Here is a 23,972-nt window from a genome sequence, read left to right as displayed (position 1 = left end):
AGCATAGAAGAGGGTTCTTCACGGTAAGAGCAGTGAGGCTCTGGAATTCTCTTCCTGAGGAAGTGGTGATGGCCAACTCACTGAAAGAATTTAAGAAAGGAATGGATGCTTTTCTTGTGAGTAACAGTATAGAAGGTTACGAATAACATAATATTATAGGTAGATGGTTGACCCAGCTTAGGGGAAGGAATTTTTTTCCCTATGGAGAAAATTGGCTTCTACTTTGTGGGTTTTTGCCTTCCCCAGGATCAACAATGCAGAACAGCTGCACTAAAAATAGGCTGAACTAGATGGACATAAGGTCTTCCTTCAGCCTTCAAAACTATGTTACTATGTTCAAAACTATGTTACTGATCCACCTGACAAGGATCTATAGCAAAGACATCGGGATGTCCTTCAGACTGGAGAAATGTGGCTGGTTGGTAACAAAGAGAGGCAAGGTAGTCAAGACTCATGGAGTGGAATTACCAGCAGGGTACATAGCAGATGTACAGACATGCTACAAGTACCTTGGCATCCCACAGGGATACGTTAACCATGATGAGGAGGCAAGGAAATACACAACGTCCAAATATCATCAAAGGGTAAGATAGGTCCTGAAGAGCCAGCTCAATGGGAAGAATAAAATCCACGCCATCAATATATATGCCCTGCCAGTTATCAGATACCCTGCTGGCATAGTGTGCTGGCCAAAAGAAGAGATGGAAGCTGCAGATGTGAAGACACGAAAGCTCCTCACAATGCATGGAAGTCTCTACCCTAAGTATAACATCCAAAGATTGTATATCAACAGAAAGGAGGGTGGTCGAGGCTTGATAACCATCCAAGCCACCATCACAGATGAAACAAGGAGTATTCAGGAATACATCAGAAAAATAGCACCAAGAGATGCTAAGAGAAAGCCTAAGGCAGCAACAGCAACAGATCTGGAAGGACAAACCAAAGAAACGGATGTACCATCGACAGATAATGGAGTTGACTGACATGAAGAAATCCTACCAATGGCTGTACAAAGCTGGACTCAGACAGCTCAGAGGCACTAATCATAGCAGCACAAGAGCAAGCACTAAGTACCAGATCCATAGAAGAAGGAATCTACCACACAAGACAAAACCCAATGTGCAGACTGTGCAAAAAAACCTCAGGAACAGTCCAACACATAGTGGCAGGATGAAAAATGCAAGCAGGAACAGCATATACCGAACACAACAAACAAGTATTAGGAATTGTATACAGTAATATCTGCACAGCATATGGGTTAAGTCCCCCTTAGTCCAGGTAAGAGACCCCAGAGAAAGTGGTGGAGAATGAAAGGGCGAAAATCCTGTGGCACTTCAAGATCCAACGGATAAGCATTAAGCAGGTGTTTGCTAACCAACCAGACATTGTGATAGTGGACAAAGATCAGGAGACAGTAATGATAATAAATGTGGCAGTGCCAAGTGACAGCAACATCAGAAAGAAGGAATATGAGAAGCTGGAGAAATACCAGGGCCTCAAAGGAGAACTGGAGAAAATGTGGAAGGAAAAGACAATAGTGATTCTAGTGTGTTGATAGGAGCACTTGGAGCAGTGACCCCTAACTTGGAAAAATGGCTACAACAGATCCTCGGGCAAAATCTGAACTCTCTGTCCAGAAAAACGCAATGCTGGGAACAACTAAGATCCTGTGCAGAACCCTCAAGGACAACAAAGTCCACTCCCATTGGGGGTGAGAAGGAAGTAAGTATATATATATATATATATATATATATATATATATATATACCCCTGTATGGGTAGTACCTAGTATCATCCTCTTTTGAAAGTATCACAGCTTGTAAACGCTTTCTGTAGACAGCCAATAGTCTTTCAATTGTTGTTTGAGGGATTTTCATTCATTCTTCCTTGGAAAATTCTTCAAGCTCTCTGAGATTCCTGGGTCGTCTTGCATGCACTGCTATTTTGAGGTATAGCCATAGGCTTTCAATGATGTTCAGATCAAGGGACTGTGAGGACCATTGTAAAACCTTCAACTTGCACCTTTTAAAGTAGTTTATTGTGGATTTTGATGTGTTAGGATCATTATCCATTTGTAGAAGCCATCCTCTTTTCAACTTCACCTTTTTTACAGCTGGTATTATGTTTGCATCAAGATTTTTCTGAAATTTCATTGAATACATTCTTCCCTCTACCTGTGAAATGTTCAATGGGCCTGCAACACAACCCCAAAAAATAATTGATCCACCCCCATGCTTAAAGGTTGTCAAGATGTTCTTTTACTGAAATTCTGTGCCCTTTTTTCTCTACACATGCCTTTGATCATTGTGGCAAAAGAGTTTAATTTTAACCTCATCGGTCCACAGTACTTGTTTCCAGAATGCATCAGGCTTGTTTTGATTTCCTGTTGCATACTTGTAACATCGAATTTTATGGTGAGGACGAATGAGAGGTTTTCTTCTGATGACTCTTCCATGAAGGCCATATTTGTGCAGGTGTGTCTGAATAGTAGAACAATGTACCACAACTCCAGAGTCTGCTGAATCTTTCTGAAGGTCTTTTGCAATTAAGCGAGGGTTTTGATTTGTGTCTCTAGCAATCCAACAAGTAGCTCTTACTGAAATTTTGCTTGGTCATCCATACATAATCTTCACCTCCACTGTTCCTGTTAACTGCCATTTCTTAACTGAGGAAAAGGCAACATGAAAATGCTTTTGCTATCTTATAGCCTTCTTCTGCTTTGTGGTCCTCTTACCATTTTCATGGTGCTAGGCAGCTGCTTAGAAGGACCCATGTCTGCTGTTATTGGCGTAAGGTTAGAGGAGGCTGGGTTTTTATAAATCATGGAAAATTGCATCACCTGGCCTTTCCTAATGATGATAGTGAACAAGCCATAACCATAACAGGCTAATTAAAATCTGAAACCTTGGTCAGTTATCTGAGCACACAAATCTCCATCGGCTCATTTTAATTTTTAAAATGTAAAAGATGAATATATATATATATATATATATATATATATATATATATATATATATTTGCCTAAAATACAAAGGAGATATGACATCTTTATTTTAGGCCTTTTAGAGATCATTTCATCTTCAACTTGCTTAACTGTTCACAACAACAACAGTTTTGACCAGGCGTGCCCAAATTTTTACATGCCACTGTAGTTACCCTTTCCTTTTGCGAATCAGTAAGCATCACACCACAATCACTGATTGGGTGGATCAAGGAAATGCTGTAGATATAGTATATCTTGACTTCAGCAAAGCATTTGACAAAGTCTCTCATACAATCCTTATTGAAAAAATGACTAAGTATGGAATGGACAAGGCAACTGTTAGGTGGATTCATAACTGGCTTAGTGATCGGACCCAAAGAGTGGTCGTAAATGGCTGCACATCCAGTTGGAAGAATGTCTCAAGTGGGGTACCACAGGGCTCTGTCCTGGGCCCTGTATTGTTCAACATCTTTATCAATGATTTAGATGAAGGAATTGAGGGTAAACTGATTAAATTTGCTGATGACACAAAGCTAGGAGGGATAGCTAATACTAGAGAAGAGAGAGAGGATTCAAAAAGATATAAATAAACTGGAGAAGTGGGCAGCAACTAACATAATGGTTTTTAACAGGGAGAAATGCAAAGTACTACATCTGGGCAATAAAAATGAAAAAAGCATATACAGAATGGGAGGAATAGGGCTAAGTGACAGCACATGTGAAAAAGACTTGGGTATACTAATAGATCACAGACTGAATATGAGTCAACAGTGTGATGCAGCAGCAAAAAAGGCAAATGCAATTCTAGGATGTATTAACAGAAGCATACAGTCTAGATCACGTGAAGTCATTATTTCCCTCTACTCCTCTTTGGTCAGACCTCATCTGGAATATTGTGTCCAGTTTTGGGCACCACATTTTAAAAAAGACATCAACAAACTGGAGCAAGTTCAGAAAAGAGCGACCAGAATGGTGACCGGTCTGCAAACCCTGTCTTATGAGGAAAGGTTGCAGGATTTGGGAATGTTTAGTTTGCAAAAGAGAAGACTGAGAGGAGACTTAATAGCTGTCTACAAATATCTAAAGGGCTGTCACATTGTAGAAGGATCAACTTTATTCTCATTTGCACAAGGAAAGACTAGAAGCAATGGGATGAAACTGAATGGGAGGAGACACAGATTAGATATTAGAAAAAACTTTTTGACAGTTAGAGTGATCAATGAGTGGAACAGGCTGCCACGAGAAGTGGTGAGTTCTCCTCCAATGGAAGTCTTCAAACAGAGGCTGGACAGACATCTGACTGGGATGATTTAGCGAATCCTGCTTTGAGCAGGGGGTTGGACCAGATGGCCCAGCAGGTCCCTTCCAACTCTACGATTCTATGATTCTATGATTCTAAATAAGACCTCACATCAGACAATTCAGAAGGTCACGTTTGATGTGCTTTCTAATGTATATTTATAATGTAATATTGTATAATGTGTATTTATAATATTTAGAATCCTTTTTGTTATAACTGTAAGGACAGAAACACAGTTTACAGGCTAAAAAGTAGTGTTGAGCATTCCGATACCGCAAGTATCGGGTATCGGCCGATACTTGCTGTATCGGAATTCCGATACCGACTTCCGATATTTTTTCAATATCGGAATTCGGCATCGGAATCGGAAGTTCAGTTGATTGACGGCCTGACGTCATCATGATGCGCAGTGTGTGCGCATCATGATGCGCCGTCATTTCGGGCCTTCCGGGGGTCTCTGCCGGCCTGCTGGGGGGCTGTGCCGGCCTGCCGGGGGGCTGTGCCGGCCTGCCGGGGGGCTGTGTGGACTGCCCGGGGTCTGTACCGGCCTGCCGGGGGGCTGTGCCGGCCTGCCGGTGGTCTGTGCACCCTGTGGGGGTCTGTACCGGCCTGCCGGGGGGCTGTGCCGGCCTGCCGGGGGGCTGTGCTGATGTCCGGGGGTCTGTGCAAGCATCGTCCGATGGGACTACAAGTCCCATCGGGCGATGCCTGCTACCATGACAGTGATTGACACATTAGCCAATGATGGGACAGTAGTAGTCCCATCATCCGGCTAATGTGTTAAATGTTAAAAAAAAAAAAAAAAAATACTACATGCATGCTACATACATACTACATGCATGCTACATATATACTACATACATACTACATACATACTACATATATACTACATACATACTACATACATGCTACATACATACTGCATGCTACATACATACTACATACATACTACATACATACTACATACATACTACATACATGCTACATACATACTGCATGCTACATACATACTACATACATACATACTACATACATACTACATACATACTACATATATACTACATACATACTACATACATGCTACATACATACTGCATGCTACATACATACTACATACATACTACATGCATGCTACATACATACCACATACATACTACATGCTACATACATACCACATATATACTACATACATACAATACATTCATACAATACATACATAGACATACAGTACATATAACATAGAGTAACATACTTACCAATACTTGTCACATTGTTCCCCGAAGCCATTGTCTATTCCGGGATAAATATTAACATAACAAACCACAAAAATACTCACCCACGATCCGAAGCAGTCCACGAGTGTGTCCCACGACGATCTTGGGTAGAGAACTGCAGCATCAGATGATGCTGCCGTTCTCTACGGGCTGTAGGAATCCAATGACGGAAGGTAGGTATCCTTCCGCACTGTATTCCTCCGCCACTTAAAAAAAAAAAGTCCCTAGTCTCACTTTATGCCATTGCTGTGTGGGAATTTCCCACACAGCAATGGCATAAAGTGAGACTAGGGACTTTTTTTTTTTTAAGTGGCGGAGGAATACAGTGCGGAAGGATACCTACCTTCCGTCATTGGATTCCTGCAGCCCGTAGAGAACGGCAGCATCATCTGATGCTGCAGTTCTCTACCCAAGATCGTCGTGGGACACACTCGTGGACTGCTTCGGATCGTGGGTGAGTATTTTTGTGGTTTGTTATGTTAATATTTATCCCGGAATAGACAATGGCTTCGGGGAACAATGTGACAAGTATTGGTAAGTATGTTACTCTATGTTATATGTACTGTATGTCTATGTATGTATTGTATGAATGTATTGTATGTATGTAGTATATATGTGGTATGTATGTAGCATGTAGTATGTATGTGGTATGTATGTAGCATGTATGTAGCATGCATGTAGTATGTATGTAGTATGTATGTAGTATGTAGTATGAATGTAGTATATATGTAGTATGTATGTAGCATGTAGTATGTAGCATGCATGTAGTATATATGTAGTATGTATGTAGTATGTATGTAGCATGCATGTAGTATATATGTACTATGTAGCATGTAGTATGTATGTAGCATGCATGTAGTATGTAGCATGTAGTATGTATGTAGCATGCATGTAGTATATATGTAGTATGTATGTAGTATGTATGTAGCATGCATGTAGTATGTATGTAGCATGTAGTATGTAGCATGCATGTAGTATATATGTAGTATGTAGCATGTAGTATGTATGTAGCATGCATGTAGTATATATGTGTTATGTATGTAGCATGTAGCATGCATGTAGCATGCATGTAGTATGTATGTAGTATATATGTGGTATGTATGTAGCATGCAGTATGTATGTAGCATGCATGTAGTATATATGTAGTATGTATGTTGCATGTAGTATTTATGTAGTATGAATGTAGCATGTATGTAGTATGTAGTATGAATGTAGCATGTATGTAGTATGCATGTTGTATGTATGTAGCATGTAATTTTTTTTTTTTTTTTTTTTTTTTTTTACATTTAACACATTAGCCGGATGATGGGACTACTACTGTCCCATCATTGGCTAATGTGTCAATCACTGTCATGGTAGCAGGCATCGCCCGATGGGACTTGTAGTCCCATCGGACGATGCCTGCACAGACCCCCGGAGCCTGCACAGACCACCGGCAGGCCGGCACAGCCCCCCGGCAGGCCGGCACAGCCCCCCGGAGCCTGCACAGCCCCCCGGCAGGCCGGCACAGCCCCCCGGCAGGCCGGCACAGCCCCCCGGAGCCTGCACAGACCACCGGCAGGCCGGCACAGACCACCGGCAGGCCGGCACAGACCACCGGAGCCTGCACAGACCCCCTGGCAGGCCGGCACAGCCCCCCGAAAGGCCCGTACAGACCCCAGAGAGGCTGTACAAGGGCAGGAAAGGGTTTTTCTTATTCCGATACCGGAAGTCCCATAGACTTGAATGGGACTTCCGGTATCGGAATCGGCGATACCGATACTTTTTTTAAAGATCGGCCGATACCATCCGATACGATACTTTGAAGTATCGGACGGTATCGCTCAACTCTACTAAAAAGTAAAAACTAACTATATTCTTCATCTTCACAGCTAGGAAATTTCAGTTTTTTTTTTCCTTAGTGAATAACCAGTCAGTTGAAAAATGTTTTAGCTACTAGTAAGTGAAAAGCAGTGTGCTTTGGTATATACTCCTGATTTCTAGGTCGGCTGGCCCTCATCCTGTTTTGTCTTTACTCCCTTGTGGTTACACAGTAGCAACAGAGTTCTGGCTATAGCAATTCAGCTCACAGTTGCATCCTTTTCAGCAAGGGGAAAGTTTTGCTTCTTGGATCAAAGTTTCAAAGTGATTTTGGCATGCAACAGAACACTCTGGGGGCACTGGATTTCAGAGAATCTAGAGTTGAAAGATATCTAAAAGGGCCACCAATGTCTCTCCTGTCACCATATTTCCTTTGATATAATGGAAAACAGATGCATGTGCACTCCATTCCAAATGTACTACAATATTAATATTTACAGAAATAAAGTAAGTAGAGATCAAAGAAAATCAAATAACTGAAGCAAAAGATGTATGCAATACATCACCATGAAAGGGGATGGAGTACGACTTGATCAGATTATATTTACAATTATATCTGTACAAGGACCAAGCAGAGAACCACCATGTCAATCTCATCATCAACTCACATCTTAGAAATGAAGAAACCACGCATATTCATGCTTATCTAAGTGTATGGCGCCCCAATGTCATGGCCACACTTTTTTAACTCTTGGTAGAGCCAATTGCAATCAGGTGCAATGAGGTATTCAATGCAATTTATTTTCTTACCTTCTCACCGTTGTGTCCTGGGGTGCCATGGTCTCCAGTTGAACCCTATAAGTAAATTATCGTTGATTAATAACTTGCAAGCAATCACCAACAAATATGTGCACTCTGTGTGACGGCACACATCTGATTTCTTAAAGCGTGCGTACTGCACACTGTCAGGATTCTCCAGTGTTTTTGGCAAGTGGGGACAGCTACATGACCTCAAGTAAGTGTTTTGCGCACTTCCAGCCACATTCCAACTATTTTTGCTCACACTTGCTCAATTCACTCTAGCGATGCCGGGCATGTCTAGTTGGAATCTAGCCGGAGGTAAGCAAATTGCATACTTGCGGTCACGTGACCACCTCCTCTTGCTGACAAAACTGTAGAATCCTGGCAGCATATTGTGTGCACACTGCAAGGATTCAGGAGTCTGCACTCAAACAGGATGACTCTAGACTTTTATTAGAAGACCGGACAACCACTTTAAACCATAGTGTTACGCATTGGAGTATCATAAAATAAAGTAAAAATGATGTAATAAATAATACTAATGAATAGGATCTATCACTGTCCTGTCCAAGAACTTATATCAGATCAGGAAATACTTGACACAGTGTCTAACATCACAGCATGCTCACATTGTAAAGAGATAACCTGGCGAGTAGGAAAAGCAGGGACAATCCTCGCCCTCATAAGGGAAATGATTTTCAGGAAGAAGGGGCTAGTCCCCCCTGAAAGTGATGTTGGTTTTGCTGGTGGGGATGGTCTCTGTTCTCGATGCTCGCTGTGTACTATCAATACAAAGTGCACTGACAGTGTGATCTCTGGCTCGTCACTTTTCATCGTAGCAGGCGAGAGAATGCACTGTCAATGTGCAGTAAAAATAATTATAAAGAATATTGCACTGTGACAAGATCCTACTGAGCACATATAGGAACTGACAATCAAAGCATGCTCAGGACAGCAGGGGCTAGCACAGCCGCTGAAAAGGATGTCACTGATGACACATAATTTCAGGGTGGTGACCGAGGCTGCAGTGGTGATTCCTGATGATGTGTCATTTGAGTATGACAGTATGCACTGGGGATGCTCAAATGAAATGTCATCAAAATAGAAGTGGGTAAAAAAATAAATAAATAAAGCAGATACATAGATTAGAGTAGGGACAATAGGGATTTTTTTTAATTAAAAAGTATATTAGAAAATAAAGTAGATTATTACGTTAATTAGACAGACATTTATTAAAACTGATCAGAATTAATTTTGGGCCACCCTTTTAATTATTTTACAGTTTACTGCCCAGGTTACTGGCCACCTTTGCAGCCTATCAGCAGTGGGTGATCTAAAAGGGAAAGAGTGAGTGCTTGCAAGCTCGTTGCTTTAGAGCTTTGAAGAGCTGCTCTGAATCTGTCCGGATTGCACAGAAAGTTCGGACCAGTGGGGACATTATGTAGCATACTATCCCCTAACAGCAGGAAGCTACGAGGCTGTAGAGTGGTGTGTGTATCCTGAAAGAAAAGGAGAAAACCCCTTTAATTTATTTCTCCTGGCTGTCTGACTCCAAAAAGGGAATTGTGGGATTTAGAGTTTTCTTTTGGAAAAATTGAGCTCCAGACATGCAAACAAGAACGATAAAATTAATCAACAGAGAAATGATTTTATTTAAAGTTGGGCATTTATGTGTACATTAAGTATAAAGTATATAGTTATAGTTAATGTCAAAATCAATGTTAGCGGAATTATTATGAAATGCTACAATCTGATTTGTTAGAGACAATTGGTTCATTACACGTGTCTAATGTTGCAGATTTGATTATTATCCACTTTGAAACCAAAATTGTCCACAGTTCAGTTTGTCAATCAGATGATATTTTGCATTGTAGGATGATTAAACTCCACAATGAGCAGATTTCAGATGTCAGAGGATGGTTTACTTGAAAGCTTTTAAGACAGCTGCCAGCATTGTTAGATCTGTACTCGATACCTCAGTGATTACAATGGAAAAACACTTCAATTACTGAGTGATATGGAAAAAGAATTCATTTACAGGAATGTTCTGTTTATTGAAAAATGACCGTCCCCGAGGATGCGGCCATATTTTAGCAAGCGTATTTGGTCAGTAACATGGACAGTCTTGATATAAGATTCTTTCTCCAGCTCCACAGTTCCATCTTTCATTTACTACTGGATGAAAACCATACTTATATTTTACCTGTGACCGTGAATCATCATATTTATATGCCTGTGTTGAACCTGTTTTAGGCTTGGACATTTTTACAGAAATCCCCAGTCCCTAATAAAATCCTTTTTTTTGTTTACAGTACATAGTAAAAAATAATAATTTGCTCAAAGGTGCTTTGAAATCTAATTAAAATGTTACCCTCAGAGACTCGTTCGGCCAGCCGAAACTCACCAGACTCATCTATCTTATACAATTGATCAATTGTGATTGCCGGAATCTCAACAGCTGTCGACGCCATGAAATCATGTCCTGATTCAGAAGTCACTCCAAATTTGGCTATGAACACGGCACGTCGGCATATAAAAGTAAGTACTCAGACCTATACTATGCAGAACCTCTAAGCTTTTATACATTCACATACAGTGTCCTTTTCACATATGTCTGGCAGATTTAAGTCCAGACACTTTTGTGTCTTACTGGAAAAACTGCTACACAACAGGAAGCCATAAAAAATATACATTCACTGACAGACATATAAAACATATGAGTATATGTCTTAAAAAAAAATCCTCGGAAAAACAATCTTTTACCAACGTTTTCCAACTATGCTTTATCCAGTTCTTAAACAGAAGAATTAGCATAAATTTAACATTCAGTTCCATCCCATTTTCTTGCAATCGGGGAAAATAGTCATATACAGTATATAAAATATTAGATATAAAACTAGAAAACGCAAATTCATGAAAATGAAAATTTAATAGGAATGTTATCGGGAGGTTATTACAATAGGAAAATGCATGCAGATTGTTTAATTATAATGTCTGATATTAGCTATAAGGGTACGTGCACACGCTGCGGAATCTGCTGCGGATTCATCTGCGCGGATTTTGCAAAATCTGCAGATAAATCCACAGGTCAAAAGACCTGTGGTTTATCTGCGGATTATCCTGCCGTTTGGCCCTGCGGTTTCACCATCTCCACAATGGAGGAGATAGGAATCCGCAGAAAGAATTGACATGTCAATTCTTTCTGCGGTTTAGAAACCGCAGATAATCCGCGCGGAAAATTCCGCAGCATCTGCACAGCGGTTTCCATTTCCCATAGGGAATAATGGTACTGTACACCGCAGCAGAAACTGTTGCGGATCCGCAGCGGTCAAATCCGCTGCGGATCCGCAGCAGAATCCGCAGCGGGTGCACACACCCTAACTGTACATTTGCATTACATAGCCAATTATTAAAATACAAGGCATGTAAGCAACAAAAATAACATTCATGCTGGGAAGACGGACATATTTAATAGCCTCTACCTATGTTCCTTCCATTAACAGATCTATGCATAATGTGATTTCACTGACCAGAGACTTGGCATGAGGATCCTGTCTGGCAGTAATCTAGGACAGTAGCACATTGTAACCGGCCAATAAATTACTGCCGTGGTGACAGGAGTTAAAGTTCCTCTCACCTCTTTACTTAGGTCTCTGCAACTGTAGCAAGAATGAGGAAAACACAAGTGAAGTGCTCAGGGACAGATTGTCAAGTTTACTTTCCCAAAACTCCTCTGAGTCCCTGTACACATTGAGCCGTATAGAGAGGAATACTAATAACCCTCAGTGTTAACTCCAATTAAGAAAATAATTAAGTGAAGGCAGGTTTAGTATAAGGCCACGTTGAGTGTTAGGTGAGTTTTTTACCTCAGTATTTGTAAGCCAAAACCGGGAGTGGAACAGTGAGAGGAAAAGTATAATAGAACCACGTCACCACTTCTGTATTTATCACTCACTCCTTGTTTTGACTTACAAATACTTTACTGAGGTAAAAAACACCAAATACCCAACGTGTGACCTTGGCCTTAAAGTACTGTATGTCTGTTTGGAGCAACCGCACATAAAGGCTCAGTTTTCTCATACAAGTGCTATTTGTTTTTTTCTCACAGATAGCACTCATACCTATGACAGTCTGTGGGACTGTTCACATGTGCGTGATTTTTTGCGGACAAGTGTTCCATGCAAAATAGCGGAGACATGTTGGATATTGATCCAAGTGTCAGAACAAACTCAGAAATGAAAGTCTATGGGTCCATGAAGAAATTGGACAGCACTCGGATGCCATAACCATATTTTCGGAATTAGTGCTGTCTGTTAACCCCTTCACCCCCAAGGGTGGTTTGCACGTTCATGACCGGGCCAATTTTTACAATTCTGACCACTGTACCTTTATGAGGTCATAACTCTCGAACGCTTCCATGGATCCCGGTGATTCTGACATTGTTTTCTCGTGACATATTGTACTTCATGTTAGTGGTAAAATTTCATTCAAATAACTTGCGTTTATTTGTGAGAAAAACGGAAATTTGGCGAAAATTTTGAAAATTTCGCAATTTTCCAACTTTGAATTTTTATGCCCTTAAATCACAGAGATAAGGCACACAAAAAACTTGATAACTAACATTTCCCACATGTTTACTTTACATCAGCACAATTTTGGAACCAAAATTTTTTTTTGTTAGGAAGTTATAAGGGTTAAAAGTTGACCAGCGATTTCTCATTTTTACAACACCATTTTATTTTTAGGACCACATCACATTTGAAGCCACTTTGAGGGGTCTATATGATAGAAAATACACAAAAGTGACACCATTCTAAAAACTGCACCCCTTAAGGTGCTCAAAACCACATTCAAGAAGTTTATTAACCCTTTAGGTGCGTCACAGGAATTTTTTTGAATATTTAAAAAAAAATGAACATCTAACTTTTTTTCATAAAAAAAATACTTCAGGTTCAATTTTTTTTATTTTACCAAGGGTAACAGGAGAAATTGAACTGCAAAAGTTATTGTGCAATTTGTCCTGAGTACGCAGATACCTGATATGTGGGGGGGAACGACTGTTTCGGCGCATGGCAGAGCTCAGAATGGAAGGAGCGCCGTTTGACTTTTTCAATGCAAAATTGGCTGGAATTCAGATTGGACGCCATGTCACGTTTGGAGAGTCCCTGATGTACCTAAACAGTGGAAACCCCCTACAAGTGACCCCATTTTGGAAACTAGACCCCCCAAGGAACTTCTCTAGATATGTGGTGAGAACTTTGAACCCACAAGGGCTTTACAGAAGTTTATAACGTACAGCGGTACAATTAAAAAATCATATTTTTTCCACAAAAATGATCTTTTCACCCCAATTTTTATTTTCCCAAGGGTAACAGGACCCTAAAAGTTATTGTGCAATTTGTCCTGAGTACGCTGATACCCCACATGTGGGGGTAAACCACTATTTGGGCGCATGGCAGAGCTCGGAAGGGAAGCAGCGCCATTTGACGTTTTTGGCTGGAATTGAGATCGGACACCATGTCGCGTTTGGAAAACCCCTGATGTACCAAAACAGTGGAAACCCCCCACAAATGACACCATTTTGGAAACTAGACCCCCTAAGGAACTTATCTAGATGTGTGGTGAGAACTTTGAACCCCCATGGGCTTCACAGAAGTTTATAACATAAAGCCATACAATTAAAAAATCATATTTTTTAAACAAAAATGATCTTTTCACCCTCAATTTTTATTTTTCCAAGGGTAACAGGACCCTAAAAGTTATTGTGCAATTTGTCCTGAGTACGCTGATACCCCACATGTGGGGGTAAACCACTATTTAGGCGCATGGCAGAGCTCGGAAGGGAAGCAGCGCCATTTGACGTTTTTGGCTGGAATTGAGATCGGACACCATGTCGCGTTTGGAAAACCCCTGATGTACCAAAACAGTGGAAACCCCCCACAAATGACACCATTTTGGAAACTAGACACCCTAAGGAACTTATCTAGATGTGTGGTGAGAACTTTGAACCCCCATGGGCTTCACAGAAGTTTATAACATAAAGCCATACAATTAAAAAATCATATTTTTTCCACAAAAATGATCTTTTCACCCTCAATTCTTATTTTTCCAAGGGTAACAGGACCCTAAAAGTTATTGTGCAATTTGTCCTGAGTACGCTGATACCCCACATGTGGGGGTAAACCACTATTTGGGGGCATGGCAGAGCTCGGAAGGGAAGCAGCGCCATTTGACGTTTTTGGCTGGAATTGAGATCGGACACCATGTCGCGTTTGGAAAACTCCTGATGTACCAAAACAGTGGAACCCCCCACAAATGACACCATTTTGGAAACTAGACCCCCTAAGGAACTTATCTAGATGTGTGGTGAGCACTTTGACCCCCCCAGTGCTTCACAGAAGTTTACAACGCCCGGGCGTGAAAATAAAAAATTCGTATTTTTTCCACAAACATGATCTTTTAGTCACCATTTTTTTATTTTCCCAAGGGTACCAGGAGAAATTGGACCCCAAAAGTTGTTGTCCAATTTGTCCTGAGTATGCTGATACCCCATATGTGGGAGAAAACTACTGTATGGGCACACGTCGGGGCTCGGAAGGGAAGTAGTGACGTTTTGGAATGCAGACTTTGATGGAATGGTCTGCGGGTGTGATATTGCCTTTGGAGAGCCCCTAATGTACCTAAACAGTGGAAACCCCCCACAAATGACACCATTTTGTAAACTAGACCCCCCAAGGAACTTATCTAGATGTGTGGTGAGCACTTTGACCCCCCCAGTGCTTCACAGAAGTTTACAACGCCCGGGCGTGAAAATAAAAAATTCGTATTTTTTCCACAAACATGATCTTTTAGTCACCATTTTTTTATTTTCCCAAGGGTACCAGGAGAAATTGGACCCCAAAAGTTGTTTTCCAATTTGTCCTGAGTACGCTGCTACCCCATATGTGGGAGAAAACTACTGTATGGGCACACGTCAGGGCTCGGAAGGGAAGTAGTGACGTTTTGGAATGCAGACTTTGATGGAATGGTCTGCGGGTGTCATGTTGCCTTTGGAGAGCCCCTAATGTACCTAAACAGTGGAAACCCCCCACAAATGACACCATTTTGTAAACTAGACCCCCCAAGGAACTTATCTAGATGTGTGGTGAGCACTTTGACCCCCCCAGTGCTTCACAGAAGTTTACAACGCCCGGGCGTGAAAATAAAAAATTCGTATTTTTTCCACAAACATGATCTTTTAGTCACCATTTTTTTTATTTTCCCAAGGGTACCAGGAGAAATTGGACCCCAAAAGTTGTTGTCCAATTTGTCCTGAGTACGCTGACACCCCATATGTGGGAGAAAACTACTGTATGGACACACGTCGGGGCTCGGAAGGGAAGCAGTGACGTTTTGGAACGCAGACTTTGATGGAATGGTCTGCGGGTGTCATGTGCGTTTGGAGAGCCCCTGATGTACCTAAACTATTGAAACTCCCCACAAGTGACCCCATTTTGGACACTAGACCCCCCACGGAACTTATCTAGATGTGTGGTGAGCACTTTGAACCCCCAAGTGCTTCACAGAAGTTTATAACACTCGGACGTGAAAATAAAAAAATCATTTTTTTTCCACAAAAATGATATTTTTGCCCCCAATTTTTTATTTTCCTAAGGGTAACAGGAGAAATTGGACCCCAAAAATTGTTTTGCAATTTGTCCTGAGTAGGCTGATACCCTACATGAGAGGGTAAAACACTGTTTGGGCGCATAGCAGAGCTTGGAAGGGAAGGAGCACCATTTGACTTTTTCAACTCAGAATTGGCTGGAATTGAGATCAGACGCCATGTTGCATTTGGAGAGCCCCTGATGTGCCCAAACAGTGGAAACCCCCAATTCTAACTCCAACCCGAACCCCAACACGCCCCTAACCCTAGCCCTAACCCTAGCCCTAACCCTAGCCCTAACCCTAGCCCTAGCCCTAGCCCTAACCCTAACCCTAGCCCTAACCCTAACCCTAGCCCTAACCCTAACCTAACCCTACCCCAACACACCCCTAGCCCTAACCCTAGCCCTAACCCTAATGGAAAAATGGAAATAAATACATTTTTTTTATTTTATTATTTTTCCCTAACTAAGGGGGTGATAATGGGGGGTTTGATTTACTATTTATGGCGGTTTTTATGTTTGGCGGCTGTCGCACGCTAAAAGACGCTTTTTATTGTAAAAATAGTTTTTGCATCACCACATATTGAGAGCTATAATTTTTCCGTATTTTGACCCACCGAGTCATGTGAGGTCTTATTTTTTGCGGGACGAGTTGACGTTTTTATTGGTACCATTTTCGGGCACGTGAAATTTTTTGATCGCTTTTTATTCCGATTTTTGGGACGCAGAATGAACAAAAACCAGCGTTTCATGAATTTCTTTTGGGGGGGTGCGTTTACACCGTTCCGCGTGCGGTAAAATTGATAAAGCGCTTTTATTCTTCGGGTCAGTACGGTTACAGCGATACCTCATTTAGGTCGTTTTTTTATGTTTTTGTCGGTTTTATGCAATGAAAACTATTTTATATAAAAAATAATTATTTTTGCATCGCTTTATTCTGCGAGTTATAACTTTTTTATTTTTTTGCTGATGATGCTGTGTGGTGGCTTGTTTTTTGCGGGACAAGATGACGTTTTCAGCGGTACCATGGATATTTATATGCGTCTTTTTGATCTCGCGTTATTGCACTTTTTGTTTGGCGGTATGATAATAAATCATTATTTTTTGCTTCGTTTTTTATTTTTATTTTTTAAGGGGTTCGCTAAAGGGGTTAACTAATGGGACAGTTTTATAGGGCAGGTCGTTTCGGACGCGGCGATACCTAATATGTGTACATTTATTGTTTTTTTTTTTTATTATTTTAAAAAAATGAATTTATTGGGGAATATTTTTTTTTTTTTTTTACTAATTTATTTGGCGATTTTTTTAAATTTATTTTTACACTTTTTTTTTAATTTTTTTTTACTTTATTACATAGTCCCAGGTGGGACATCACTGTCCTGTGACAGATCGCTGATCTGTCACATCACAGATCACTGTGACAGATCAGCAATCTGTCACAGGCAGTGCACAAGGCTTCCTCATGCCTGCGCTTTGCAGGCACTGAGGAAGCCAGCTTCCCCAGGCCCCCGAAGGCCCCCGTCGCCATCTTGGATTCGGGGGCCTGGAGGATAGGAGTCCCCCGCAGCAGCGCTGCACATTGCGCTGCCGTGGGGGGCTCAGGGAAGCACGGAGGGAGCCCCCTCCCTGCCGATGCTTCCCTTTAACTCCCGGTACACCGCGATCGCGTTTGATCGCGGTGTGCAAGGGGTTAATGTGTCGGGGGCGGTCCGTGAGCGCCCCTGACACATTGTGCCGGGTGTCAGCTGTGATAATCAGCTGACACCCGGCCGCGATCAGCGGCGCTCACCACGTGGGCGCCGCTGATCACGGTAGACGTACTATCCCGTCCCCGGTCATACGGGCCCGGGTACCGTGGACGGGATAGTACGTCTCATGTCAGGAAGGGGTTAAAAAACAGATCCAATCGGACCAAATGGGGCAATGCAAATGAATGATTTTTTTCACTAACTTTATCTGATTGTGAAAAAATAACATGCAAACCATTTATGTGAAATTATTTCCAAATGTCTTCCATTATAACTTCAGAGTTCCTTAAATATTGTTCTTACCAATCTTTGATTAACTAATTAATTTAAATTGACCCCTTAATCCCATATGACGTACTATCCTGTCCATGTGCCCTGGGACTTAATTTCCAGGGATGGGATAGTACGTCATAGCGATCAGCAGCGCCCACATGGTGAGCGCCGCTGATCGCGGCCGGGTGTCAGCTGATTATCACAGCTGACACCCGGCACAATGTGTCAGGGGCAGTCACGGACCGCCCCCGACACGTTAACCCCTTGCACACTGCGATCAAACACGATCGCGGTGTATCGGGGGTTAAAGGGAAGCATCGGCAGGGAGGGGGCTCCCTCCATGCTTCCCTGAGCCCCCCACCGCAGCGCAATGTGCAGCGCTGCTGCGGGGGTCTCCTTCCCTGCAAGCCCCCGAATCCAAGATGGCGACGGGGACCTTCGGGGGCTTGCAGGGAGCTGGCTTCCTTAGTGCCTGCAAAGCGCAGGCAAGGAGGAAACCTGCACACTTCCTGTGACAGATTGCTGATCTGTCACAGGATAGTGATGTCCCACCTGTGACAATGTAATAAAGTAAAAAAAAAAAAAAAAGTGTTAAAATAATTTAAAAAAGATCGCCAAATAAATTAGAAAAAAAAAAAATATTCCCCCAATAAATTCATTTTTGGAAATAAAACAAAACAATAAAAGTACACATATTTGGTATCACCGCGTCCGTAACGACCCGCCCTATAAAACTGTCCCATTAGTTAACCCCTTTAGCGAACCCCTTAAAAAAAAAACGAAGCAAAAAATAATGATTTATTATCATACCGCTGAACAAAAAGTGCAATAACGCGTGATCAAAAAGACGCATATAAATATCCATGGTACTGCTGAAAACGTCACCTTGTCCCACAAAAAACGAGCCACTATACGGCATCATTAGCGAAAAATAAAAAAGATATAGCTCGCTGAATAAAGCGATGCAAAAATAATTATTTTTTATATAAAATAGTTTTCATTGCATAAAACCGACAAAACATAAAAAACGACCTAAATGAGGTATCGCTGTTACCGTACTGACCCGAAGAATAAAGCCGATTTATCAATTTTATCGCACGCGGGACGGTGTAAACGCACCCCCCCAAAAGAAATTCATGACACACTGGTTTTTGTTCATTCTGCGTCCCAAAAATCGGAATAAAAAGTGATCAAAAATGTCATGTGCCCGAAAATGGTACCAATAAAAACGTCAACTCGTCCCGCAAAAAATAAGACCTCACATGACTCGGTGGGTCAAAATACGGAAAAATTATAGCTCTCAATATGTGATGCAAAAAATATTTTTACAATAAAAAGCGTCTTTTAGCGTGCGACAGCTGCCAAATATAAAAACCACCATAAATAGTAAATCAGACCCCCGTTATCACCCCCTTAGTTAGGGAATAATAATAAAATTAAAAGAAAATGTATTTATTTCGATTTTCCCATTAGGGTTAGGGTTAGGGCCAGGGTTAGGGCCAGGGCTAGGGTTAGGGCTAGGGCTGAGATTAGGGTTAGGGGTGTGTTGGGGTTAGGGTTGGAGTTAGAATTGGGGGTTTCCACTGTTTGGGCACATCAGGTGCTCTCCAAATGCAACATGGCGTCTGATCTCAATTCCAGCCAATTCTGAGTTGAAAAAGTCAAATGGTGGTCCTTCCCTTCCAAGCTCTGCCATGCGCCCAAACAGTGTTTTACCCCCACATATGGGGTATCAGCCTACTCAGGACAAATTGCAAAACAACTTTTGGGGTCCAATTTCTCCTGTTACCCTTAGGAAAATAATAAATTGGGGGCAAAAATATCATTTTTGTGGAAAAAAATGATTTTTTTATTTTCACGCCCAGGCGTTATAAACTTCTGTGAAGCACTTGGGGGTTCAAAGTGCTCACCACACATCTAGTTAAGTTCCGTGGGGGGTCTAGTTTCCAAAATGGGGTCACTTGTGGGGAGTTTCAATAGTTTAGGTACATCAGGGGCTCTCCAAATGCACATGACACCCGCAGACCATTCCATCAAAGTCTGCATTCCAAAACGTCACTACTTCCCTTCCGAGCCCCGACGTGTGTCTATACAGTAGTTTTCTCCCACATATGGGGTGTCAGCGTACTCAGGACAAATTGGACAACAACTTTTGGGGTCCAATTTCTCCTGTTACCCTTGGGAAAATAAAAAAATGGGGACTAAAGATCATGTTTGTGGAAAAAATACGATTTTTTTATTTTCACGCCCGGTCGTTATAAACTTCTGTGAAGCACTGGGGGATTCAAAGTGCTCACCACACAACTAGATAAGTTCCTTAGGGGGTCTAGCTTCCAAAATGGGGTCACTTGTGGGGGGTTTCCACTGTTTAGGTACATCAGGGGCTCTCCAAAAGCAACATGACACCCGCAGACCATTCCATCAAAGTCCGCATTCCAAAACGTCACTACTTCCCTTCCGAGACCCGACGTGTGCCCATACAGTAGTTTTCTCCCACATATGGGGTATCACCGTACTCAGAACAAATTGGACAACAACTTTTGGGGTCTAATTTCTCCTGGTACCTTTGGGAAAATAAAAAAATTGGTGACTAAAAGATCATGTTTGTGGAAAAAATACGATTTTTTTATTTTCATGCCCGGGCATTATAAAATTCTGCGAAGCACTGTAAGGGTCAAAGTGCTCACCACACATCTACATAAGTTCCTTGGGGGGTCTAGTTTCCAAAATGGTGTCACTTGTGGGGGTTTCCACTGTTTTGGTACATCAGGGGCTCTCCAAACGCGACATGGTGTCAGATCTCAATTCCAGCCAAAAACGTCAAATGGTGCTGCTTCCCTTCCGAGCTCTGCGATGCGCCCAAATAGTGGTCTACCCCCACATATGGGGTAACATCGCACTCAGGACAAATTGCGCAATAACTTTTAGGGTCCTGTTACCCTTGGAAAAATAAGAATTGAGGGTGAAAAGATCATTTTTGTGGAAAAAATATGATTTTTTAATTGTACCGCTGTACATTATAAACTTCTGTGAAGCCCTTGTGGGTTCAAAGTTCTCACCACATATCTAGATAAGTTCCTTGGGGGGTCTAGTTTCCAAAATGGGGTCACTTGTGGGGGGTTTCCACTGTTTAGGTACATCAGGGGCTCTCCAAATGCGACATGGCGTCTGATCTGAATTCCAGCCAATTTTGCATTGAAAAAGTCAAACGGCGCTTCTTCCCTTCTGAGCTCAGCCATGCACCAAAACAGTGGTTCCCCCCACATATCAGGTATCAACGTACTCAGGACAAATTGCACAATAAATTTTGTAGTCCAATTTCTCCTGTTACCCTTGGTAAAATAAAAAAAATTGAACCTGAAGTATTTTTTTTGTGAAAAAAAGTTAAATGTTCATTTTTTTTTAAATATTCAAAAAATTCCTGTGATGCACCTAAAGGGTTAATAAACTTCTTGAATGTGGGTTTGAGCACCTTAAGGGGTGCAGTTTTTAGAATGGTGTCACTTTTGGGTATTTTCTATATATAGACCCCTCAAAGTGGCTTCAAATGTGATGTGGTCCGTAAAAATAAAATGGTGTTGCAAAAATGAGAAATCGCTGGTCAATTTTTAACCCTTATAACTTTCCTAACAAAAAAATGTTGGTTCCAAAATTGTGCTGATGTAAAGTAAACATGTGGGAAATGTTACTTATCAAGTTTTTAGTGTGCCATATCTCTGTGATTTAAGGGCATAAAAATTCAAAGTTGTAAAATTGCAAAATTTTCAAAATTTTCGCCAAATTTCCATTTTTTTCACAAATAAACGCAAGTTATTTAAATGAAATTTTACCACTAACATGAAGTACAATATGTCATGAGAAAACAATGTCAGAATCACCGGGGATCCATGGAAGCGTTTCAGAGTTATTACCTCATAAAGGTACAGTGGTCAGAATTGTAAAAATTGACCCGGTCATGAACGTGCAAACAACCCTTGGGGCTTAAGGGGTTAAAGCGTAACCATCATTTTAAAAATATATCTTAAATCAACTGTAGAAAAGAAAATAACAAAATCGGTAATATATCTTATCTGGGATATATGCTTTGTTCTCCTCCAGGACTGGTCATTACTTTTCAAAATTCTCAATTCCAGGGTAAAATCTGTATTCAGTGTAGACAGATTTTTCCATTACTGAGATAAGAGAGGGTGGCTGCTATTGATAAGATTCTAGACAGATGGGAGAGGGAATAAAGAGGGAAAAGCTCTTCCTCTAGCTCCTTCCTTCTCCCTCTCTTCTACACTGAATCTTATGCCATCTCCTATCTCAGTAATGGCAAAATCTGTCTTCACGGAATACAGATTTTACTCCTGAATTGAGAATTGATAAAGAGAGAAGCAGATTTCTCTGATAAGATATATTATAAAGTTACTTATTTCCATGTGTACTATTGATTTATTAAATAAAAATTAGAATGATGGTTACTCTTGAAGAAACACTCAAGATTTGGCTTCGCTTAGTAGCAGAGCGTTTGATAAATACTAAAATAGGTCATATTGACTGCTAGTAATAAAGAGTGACATTTTCATGCTTGTAAAAGGTACTGCTAATTTATACAGTTTGCTTTAAGGTTTTACAGTATTTGAATAGCATATTGCTGCACAGCCAAATTGATGTTTTAGTACAAGTATATTTAGTCTCATATTAATGGTGCTCTCAGATGGGCTTGCTCCATCCACCTGTAGGAAACACTGTACCTGAATAATGCTAATGACACTGAAAGGCATGGGAATTGGTTCTCTGGTTACCTAGGACTCAGTATGCCACCTCGGAGCCGAATTTATTTTGTCTGCACATTTATAGCCAAAACATAATTTATCTGAAATTCCTTACAGAATCGTATATCAATGATAGATTACATTTTCAATCAGAAATTTTATCTAATTGGAAAAATTTTTTTTGATAGTTTGATTTTCTCAATTTGCCTGTCATGTCTTGCTGGAAAACTAAAGAAAACTTTTAACTTATAGTTTAGCAGGCAGATTGAAAACAGCCGCTTGAGGTTCCCATGATGGAGGAAATTAGAAATCTTAAGTCTCACATGAAACAACACCATTTTTAGAAACTGTACTTTATAGACTAAATTAACAGCCTGATTGTGGGGTACAGTAGCCATTCCTAAACTGCCTGACCGGAATCCAGCTTAGCGAGGAAAAAATAATGGCCTCTGCAGCAGTTGCAGTTTAGCATCTTACCTTTTGTCCAGGAGGCCCTATTGGACCCTAAAAAAGAAATATTGCAATGTTGTTTAATCATTTCTTACAAGGAATAAAAAAATATTCATTAAATGCAATTTTACGTTCTGCTACTTCCAATATACAATACAATATACCGGTAATTGAAGAGTTATTGCATCCAGAAAAATTAACAATTTCCACATCATTTTATGAGGTTGTACTATACACATATTATTGGCCATGACAAATATGAGGTCAACTATCACTAAATGCTAAACGTAATGCATAGTCACTGCCGCTTGTGCATTCACGACAAGCAAATCATGAAAAGTTGGACTTTTTGCAACTTGTTTGTTGCAGTCCCAGTACCCTTGGAGTAACAATACGGATGTATTCACCTGCATTACAGTGCAACATAGCTGTCGCACATAGGGATCTTTGACTGTGCCACCTGTGTCGTGGCCAAAGAGAGGCCAAACAAAAGGAGCTTTGCTAATCTTACAAATCTTCAAGAATGTAATTTTGTACATGACTACATGGCAGAAATGTTTTGGACAAGTTCATGAGTTATTATAATTTCATCTCCTAAGGGTAGGTTCACACGTTTCGGAAATATTTAATTCAGCAAGGAAGTTTGCTGAAATACATCAATGGAATCAAAGTTTAGGTAGAAAAGAGTAGTGCAAAGGAAGTGAATGAAAAGGTTGTATCTATCTATCTATCTATCTATCTATTTCCTATCTATCTATGACAAAAAATGGGAACAGCACAAACATAGTAATACTTTGGGTGCAAGGCCTCTCAAGCTTTGAATCCCATCCTTGAAGTTGATTAGAAAAATAGAAAAAGAGGCAGCACTCCAGTATTTATCAAAATGCAAAAATGACTTTAATAGCCCTGGTGGCATGGCAATGTTTCGGCTATAATTAGC

The 23,972-nt window shown here is 40.9% G+C and overlaps 1 protein-coding gene across 1 annotated transcript in view; it reads right to left on the bottom strand.

Moving 5' to 3' along the window:
• Positions 1-23,972, bottom strand: part of COL25A1 (collagen type XXV alpha 1 chain) — a 288,446-nt gene that overhangs the window by 174,586 nt on the left and 89,888 nt on the right. Inside the window, exons 9-10 of the mRNA XM_073572140.1 lie at positions 23,060-23,086; positions 8,168-8,212 (exon numbers count right to left, since the gene is read on the bottom strand). Coding sequence (XP_073428241.1) covers positions 8,168-8,212; positions 23,060-23,086 — 72 coding nt within the window. The remainder of the gene's footprint in view (positions 1-8,167; positions 8,213-23,059; positions 23,087-23,972) is intronic.

Source organism: Dendrobates tinctorius, unplaced genomic scaffold, assembly GCF_039654945.1.
Source record: "Dendrobates tinctorius isolate UK_male_01 unplaced genomic scaffold, ASM3965494v1 ptg000030l, whole genome shotgun sequence".
Lineage (NCBI taxonomy): Eukaryota > Metazoa > Chordata > Amphibia > Anura > Dendrobatidae > Dendrobates > Dendrobates tinctorius.
Note: the sequence above shows the minus strand (reverse complement) of the source record. Positions and strands in the feature narration are given on the sequence as shown.